This window comes from Diabrotica undecimpunctata, chromosome 4 (genome assembly GCF_040954645.1).
Source record: "Diabrotica undecimpunctata isolate CICGRU chromosome 4, icDiaUnde3, whole genome shotgun sequence".
Classification (NCBI taxonomy): domain Eukaryota; kingdom Metazoa; phylum Arthropoda; class Insecta; order Coleoptera; family Chrysomelidae; genus Diabrotica; species Diabrotica undecimpunctata.
Window position 1 is genome coordinate 132,228,044 of NC_092806.1, and position 8,490 is coordinate 132,236,533.

At 27.8% G+C, this 8,490-nt stretch overlaps 1 protein-coding gene across 1 annotated transcript in view; it reads right to left on the bottom strand.

Annotated features, from left to right (window-relative positions):
- The window catches only part of LOC140438407 (uncharacterized), a 35,805-nt gene extending 27,784 nt beyond the window's left edge, over positions 1–8,021 (bottom strand). Inside the window, exon 1 of the mRNA XM_072528086.1 lies at positions 7,802–8,021. Coding sequence (XP_072384187.1) covers positions 7,802–7,896 — 95 coding nt within the window. The 5' untranslated portion in view covers positions 7,897–8,021. The remainder of the gene's footprint in view (positions 1–7,801) is intronic.
- Positions 8,022–8,490: the final 469 nt, after the last annotated feature.

The following is an 8,490-nucleotide window of genomic DNA, read 5'->3' on the forward strand; positions in this document are numbered from 1 at the left end:
AAATTGTTACATCTTGTAAGAATATTCATTTTATAGAGTATGCTTTGGTACTGTTAGCATGCAAAATTGAACAAAACCTATGTCATCTGTGTTATCTGGCACAAGTACTGTTTCGACGTAGTGTTGTCAAAAAACATAAATTTTTAAAATGTTAAATGTATGTAAAATACTATATGCATTTGGCATTATATTAAAATGCATTTGCATTATATTTTCAACGATATCCAGAAAGGAGATAACCAGAAAAAAATTTTTTTAAACTTGACTTTACGCCGAATTGAGATAGTCCAGGTGAGACCTTGCATCGTGAGCTGCCCCAAATTTTATTATTCTAATATTTGTGGGTGAGTCAATAGTAGTGTAAAAAACCGTTTTAACATTTTGACAAAACGGGTAACTACTGAAACTGTTGCAATTGGTAGTTTTCGTAAGATCGATATTTTCTGAGTTAAGGGGAAAAATAGTGGAATGGGGGGAAGCATAATTATTAAATTATCTCGTTTATTATTAAGTTTGCGACATGAATCTACCGAAACAAAAATAAAGATAATTATATTTTATACAATTTTGATCTTGTTCATTTTTTGTTGATTTTATGGCTTGCTGCTGATGACGTCACCGTCTAGGTTTATTCATTCTTAAGGCCTTAAATTTTGATTTTAGCCCAAAAAATCAGAGAAATCTCTTTATTTTTGCTAACGTACATTGTAACAATATAAGTCTCTATGATTTTGTCTAAAAGTTTAAAATGGCAGAAATATTACACAATAAAAATTTCTATAAAATCGATCCTCACAGAGTCTTACGCTCGGCCTTTACCGCATACGTAGGACCTCAAATATTGATTTTGGCAAAAAAATAAAAAATCAAAACTATGTAAATTATAATTCTCCTTATTTTGCCTAATGTCTGTCGTAAAGTTAATAATAAAGGAGATAATTTGATAATTAAACTTCCCTTCCCCTTTCATTATTTTCCCCGTTAACTCGGAAAATATCGACCGCACAAAAAAATTTATGGAAAAGAAATTTTAGAAAATCTCTCAGGTTAGCTTTTTTTGTTGATGAGTTGAAAATGGATGAGATATTGAGCAAAAACGGTTCTCCTGTAAATTCAAGATAGCCGTTAACGCAACGGTTTGGATTCAGTCGCGATTTTTAATTTACACTACTAGTGAACCCTCCTAATTGTTGAAAAAATAAAATGACAGCTCCATATTCAAGGTTAGGCGTTTTTTTCATCTAAACCGATTGGACTAAGAAGGAAATAGGTGTTCCAAAGACAAGTGCTGGAAGAATTTTAAGAAAACATAAATTTAGGCCTTATAGTACATCTGTCTGACAAAAATTATACTCAATTATTTGAGAAGGGCACAATTTGCAGAATGGTAAGTAGAAAAATGTATTGAAAATCCAACTTCTTATTCAAAGGTAATATTTAGCGATAAAACTGACATATCCAGAGCAGGAATATTTAATTGACACAATGAACTATATTGACATGACTCAAATGCTTAGTTTAGGGGATCAGGAGGTAAGGGAGATTTGATTTTAACGTTGATTGTTTTGTCAAGCATAATAAATTATTTTATTATGTATTTGATAATCAACTACGTGCTCCTGTGTATATAGTTATCTTAGAAATAAATTTAAACTAGAATGACGGTATTAGATTTTTGTTTTGATACAGTGCAGCAACAACGGCTGATACGTATTTCGACCTTCTTAGGTCTCTTCAGAACGGTATAGTCACTGCTCTGAACCAAAACAAAAATCTCTCCCGTCCTAGACAATAGTTATTAAAATAACTATATACGGACGTAACTACGCCATCTAAAAACAAAAAGAGAAATCAAACGATTTCTACTTAGCGCAACCGAATTCAAATCTTAACCACTGTGTTGGCTTAACCACCTAAAATTTGCGAAACAAACAGCTGGATAAATTACTCGGCAAGGGAATCTAAAATTGCATTCCAGAAGCCGTTCATCCTGGTCAAAATTCGTAGTGAATTCAGTTTCTGGTACTTCAAACGAAGTAAATAACAAAACAGAATGACGGTATTAGATTTTTGTTTTGATACAGTGCAGCAACAACCGCTGATACGTATTTCGACCTTCTTAGGTCTCACAGAACGGTATAGTCACTGTGTGAACGGTATAGAGCAGTACGGTATAGAGGTACTATACCGTTCTAAAGAGACCTAAGAAGGTCGAAATACGTATCAGCGGTTGTTGCTGCACTGTATCAAAACAAAAATCTAATACCGTCATTCTGTTTTGTTATTTACTTCGTTTGAAGTACCACAAACTGAATTCACTACGAATTTTGACCAGGATGAACGGCTTGTGGAATGCAATTTTAGATTCCCTTGCCGAGTAATTTATCCAGCTGTTTGTTTGGCAAATTTTAGGAAACACAGTGGTTAAGATTTGAATTCGGTTTCGCTAAGTAGAAATCGTTTGATTTCTCTTTTTGTTTTAAATTTAAACTACTTTTTGATTAGAAATATTTTACTAAGAGGAACACATTTTGGTTTCAAGAAGATGGAGCACCTGCACATAATGCCAAATTCTTTGGAAATTATTTAAATGAAAAATTTCATAATCGGTGAATTGAAACTTATGGTCTTCGTTCACTAGAACTAGTACACCGGATTTTCTTATTAGGAGATTTCTAAAAAAACAACATTTATAAATAAGACTTTAATACTTAAGAAGAATTATTACAAAGCATTTATCAATTTAGAAAGAGAAAGCCAATGCATATCCTCAATAATTATGTAAACTCTCTAAGAAAAAGGTGTTAATTATTATTATAACAAAACGGGCGCATTTTGAACATTTATTATAATTTGTATATTTTTGTAAAATAGTTCTAGTTGCTACGTTGTTTATTGTTGTTGGTATGTTTATTATATTGTTAATATTTTTGTAATATTAATTCTGGATGTTAAGTAGTTTTTTGTTGTTGGTAAAGTTATTTCTATTTTTAAGTTAATTGATCTGATGTCTGGTAAAATAAAATGTTAAAATCTGATACTGAGTATATAGCCCAGGGAAATAAGCATTTTTTCATGACACTCGTCCGGCCAGGCAAACGACAGTTGTTTTGAGTAGTATGGTCCTCTGTAACAAAAACCTATATGTTTCCTGCAGTCGATTTTTTGGACTTAATTAGTTATTAACAAATTAAGGTCAAAAAACGGAAAATTTTTGCTTTTTTCGTCCATCAGCAAAAAGTGAAGCATTTTAGACAAATTTTAGAAGAGAAGAAACTTATAAGTCATATAAAAACCTTTAAAATGGCGTTTTCTAAATGTTTCTATTATTATTTGTTGCTTGGAAAGTTGCAAAATAAGTCAAAAATTTCGGTTTTTTGTAAATGTTAATAACTTTTTTGAAAATAAACTTATAACATTTATATTTCATGGAATGCTGTGCCTTGTAGTGCTTAAAATATGGTTAAAATTTCAAAGTGAGCAGTCAAATAGTTTAAAAGTTATTTTATTTGTTTATCCCAAATTAATTTTTTTGCAACAATATAAGTCAGAAAATTATATAGTTTTAGTAATTGTAAGGGTAGTTTCTGGAAGAAGAAGACTTGTTCTATTATTAACATTAAAAAAAAATTAAGAAAATTATTTTTAAATATTGCAAAAAAATTTTGCAAAAACATGTCGCTTTTTTGCTTATAAACAATTAGAATAACTTTTTAACCATTGCCTGCAAGAATATTATTTTTTTATATTTAAGAAGCCTGAATTTTTTCACAAATTTAAAAAAAAAAAAATTGTCCTAAAATAATTTGGGACAAAGTTAGCCTCATTTTTTATTTTATTCATAGCAGCTTTGTTTATAATAATTAATAAATCTAATTAGCGTTATTTAAAAGAAAATACTTTATAGTTTTAACGTACCAAAATCTAAAAAGATTGCCCTATCAACAAAATCGTCCACAAAGCTTCAAAATGTGGTCCTTAAAATCGGCTGGCTTCGAAACTCACGAAAGCCGTAGGGAGGGGGAAGGAGCTGTTAGCTGTATCGCTGGTTCTTGTTTATGGGTTTCAACGTTCCTTTTTTAATTTGTATGTACTGTTTGCGTACATTACGAATATGCATTATTTCAATAAATTGTTAAATAAACTATCTAATTTGCTTCAATTTTTTTTTCAATTTTGATTGTAATATTTGAGATAATTTTTATTTAAAAACATAAATATTTATAATTAATTTATACCTCTTTAATAAAATTGTAAATAATTTATTTATAATAGATTTTATGAAAACAACAAATTATCCTATTCAATTGTTTCTAAAAATAGTATTGCTTTGGAAATATTAATTAAAATAATTTTTCTAATGTCTATTCTTTATTATTTTATTATTATTCTTTCTAAGTTAGAATTAATTTCATGTTATCGAATGAACTATCCTACAATAAAGTCGTCCCAAGAATGCAACTCAGTAATATTGGCAATATAATTTTAAAGTCATCTACTTTAAAATATATGTTTATATATATATATATATATATATATATATATATATATATACAGGGTGATTGATTAGTGTAAGGATTAGTTTTAAAATTAGTTACAATCTTACAGGCTGTTCCATAAGATGGTGGCAGACCAAACTTTTGATTTTTTCTGCTTCACTTCCCCATCACAACAATGTAAAGTTTTATTATATTATACCGGGGATTTAAAAAGTTCTAACCAATATTACCTGAAAATCGTATCAAGTTTAACTCCCTGTATAATTAAAAAGGAGTATAGGAACATTGATATATTGCAACCATAGTTTTTTAATAATTGTTAAAAATTATAAAACATATTCGTTTTTATAATATTGGTTAAATCAAATACAGGGTAAGTCAAAATGCAAGTACATTCTTTTCTTGGTAATTTTAAATAGAACACCCTGTATTTTATATCACTATCAAAAAGTACTAATATCGTACTTCAAATTTTATAAAGTACTCCCTATACCTAAAGTTATCAGTTTTCTAGATATTTTTATTTTTCTATTAAAGTATTAATTTGGTAGATATTTTAACGTTTACCAATAATTATTTTGAGTCGGCCATGATTGATTTGTCAGAAACTGACAGTTTGATATTATTGTTTATTAATTCAGTATTGGGATACACCGTAAATTAGCAACAATTATTATTTAGTAATTCAGTAATTAATTCAATTTAAATTAGCAATAATGAATTTTACTACTGATGAAATGGTAGATATGATCTGGATATTGGGGGAATGCAATAAAAATTCATTACTATCAGCTAGAACTTATCAAGAATGGTTTTTAGATAGGCGACAACCTAGACAAAATACATTTGAAAAATTGAAAGATCGATTTAACCGCACTGGTAAGGTGGTCCCAAGGTCACCGGAATTCAATAAAATGGACTCATTTTTCGGGGGTTACGTTAAGAACGAAGTATATAAAATACCACCAAGAAGGGATTATGAAAAATAGAATCCGAATTGCATTTCAAAATATTTCTTTACAAATGCTTAGTAGGTAATGTAAGCAACTCTTTCAATGACCGCTTTCAAGTATGCACAGATGTTTTGGGAGGTCATTTTGAACACCTTACTTAAGTAAGATAAGTTAAAATTACTATTATTTTTTATAAATTTTATTTCAAATAAATTGTTTTCTTTTATGTGTCGCTATTTCGTTACTGAATTAATAATTATTATTGGTAAACGTTAAAATATCTACCAAATTAATACTTTGATAGAAAAATAAAAATATCTAGAAAACTGATAACTTTAGGTATAGGGAGTACTTTATAAAATTTGAAGTACGATATTAGTACTTTTTGATAGTGATATAAAATACAGGGTGTTCTATTTAAAATTACCAAGAAAATAATGTACTTGCATTTTGACTTACCCTGTATTTTATTTAACAAATATTATAAAAACGAATATGTTTTATAAGTTTTAACAATTATTAAAAAACTATGGTTGCAATAGATCAATGTTCCTATACTTCTTTGTAATTATACAGGGAGTTAAACTTGATACGATTTTCAGATAATATTGGTTATAACTTTTTAAATATCTGGTGTAACATAATAAAACTTTACATTGTTGTGATGTGGAAGTAAAGCAGATTTCAAATTTGAAATAAAATACAGGGTGTTCCATTTAAAAAAACATAAGTTTGGTCTGCCACCATCTTATGGAACACCCTGTAAGATTGTAACTAATTTTAAAATGTGGAGTTTGAAACTGCCTACAATTTTTGTCAACAACTTTTTTTTGTAATTCTTACTATAACAGATCTACTGAGATTTCTTAATTGTTATAAACAAAACTGCTATGAATTAAATAAAAAAAAAGAGGCTAACTTTGTCCCAAATTATTTTAGGACAAATTTTTTTTTTTCAAATTTGTAAAAAAATTTAGGCTTTTTAAATATAAAAAAATAATGTTCTTACAGGCAATGGCTAAAAAGTTATTCTAATTGTTTATAAGCAAAAAATTGACATGTTTTTGCAAAATTATTTTGCAATATTTAAAATTAATTTTCTTAATTTTTTTTTAATGTTAATAATAGAACAAGTCTTCTTCTTCAAGAAACTATCATTACAATTACTAAAACTATATAATTTTCTGACTTATATTGTTGCAAAAAAAATTAATTTGGGATAAACAAATAAAATAACTCTTAAACTATTGGACCGATCACTTTGAAATTTTAACAATATTTTAAGTACTCATAGACACAGCATTCTATAAAATATAAATTTTATAAGCTTATTTTCAAAAAAGTTATTAACATTTATAAAAAACCGAAAATTTTGACCTATTTTGCAATTTCCTAAGCAACAAATAAGGATAGAAACATTTAGTAAACGCCATTTTGAAGATTTTTATATGACTTAAAAGTTTCTTCTCTTGTAAAATTTGTTTAAAATGCTTCACTTTTTGTCGATAGACGAAAAAAGCAAAATTTTTCCGTTTTTTGACCTTATTTTGTTAATAACTAATTAAGTCCAAAAAATCGACTGCAGGAAACATATAGGTTTTTGTTACAGAGGTCCATACTACTCATAACAACTGTCGTTTGCCTGGCCGGACGAGTGTCAAAAACAGGGTACTTTTTTTGCTAATTTCCCTGGCCTAATATTGTTTCTAAGTGTCTTTAACATGAGTTCAAATAAAAAATTTATTTGAAGAGTGTCTCCAGCGACTGATAATAGATATACATATAAGATGTCAGATCAGTTAAAAAATAATAAAATATATAAAATTTCCACTATAAAAAACATAAGTTGGAAGTATATTTCCTTAGTGAGAACTCCTATAAAAAATTCGTAGGTCACTGAACACTTTCATTATATATATGTCAAAAGTTTTTTGTATTTTTTTTTAATAAAGGAGATATACAACTGTCGTTTTCGGCATTTTCCAATAATCACCATGTATGTCGATCATGTGGGGAGCTATTGATAATTTGATTGGACAATCATTACTTTAACCAAAAAAGATAGTTCTAGTTTTTGGTATACCTTGCAAAACATATCAATTTGGGACACCCTGTACATTAATAGGTCGTTAAAGGTCATATTATGAGTATAACATAACGGACTACGCAAACATAGTTCAATTAGGTAATAGTTTAAAAAACTACTAGGTATTAATAATTTGTTTTCAGATCACATTTCTAGCGCGTAAATAAGGAAATTAAAAACTCTATATAAACAAATTTTTTAACCTAATACTTAAAAATTTCTTATCTTTTAAAATAGTTAATAATATCTAAGTCTGTACGTACATATCCAGGGTATCCAGTGGGCTCTGTAGTCTTACAAAACTAATAAAACTGAGGTAAAAAACTACATTCAGAAGAATACATTTTAACGTGTTCATATTATTTGTGAATTTGGAATGCTGAAGATTTATAATACTAAGAGTATTCCAATTCGGGCTATTTTATTTACGAATTGAAAATGAATTTGTTTGGAAATGTGGAAATGTACTATTATGTTTTTATTTTGTAATAAATTCATTAAAATATATTGACATAACTTGGATATTAAAAATTAACGTTACGATTATAATGTGTACATGCATTGTTACAAAAGCGATAAAAATTAAGTGATTTCATATTACGGCTTTGATAACATTATTGGAAATTTAATTTTAAATTGATTACTATACTACATAAAACAATTAATTTTAGAAACAGTTCAAATAAGTAATTATATTACGTACCAAAAAAATAAAACCAAATAGGAATTGGAGTCAATATGGGACAAATCTCTTTAAATTTTTATTTATTTTAATATTATACAAAATACCTTCAAGTCAATTTGCAAAATAATTTAAGATGAAAATACTATAATAGTATCTAGAACTTATTTTCCTTCTTCGGCTCATTGCGGATTTGCATCGTACTACCTTGACTCACTTTATGTCACATCTTCTGCTTATGTGGTAATTTTTTTTGTATTCATCATCCAT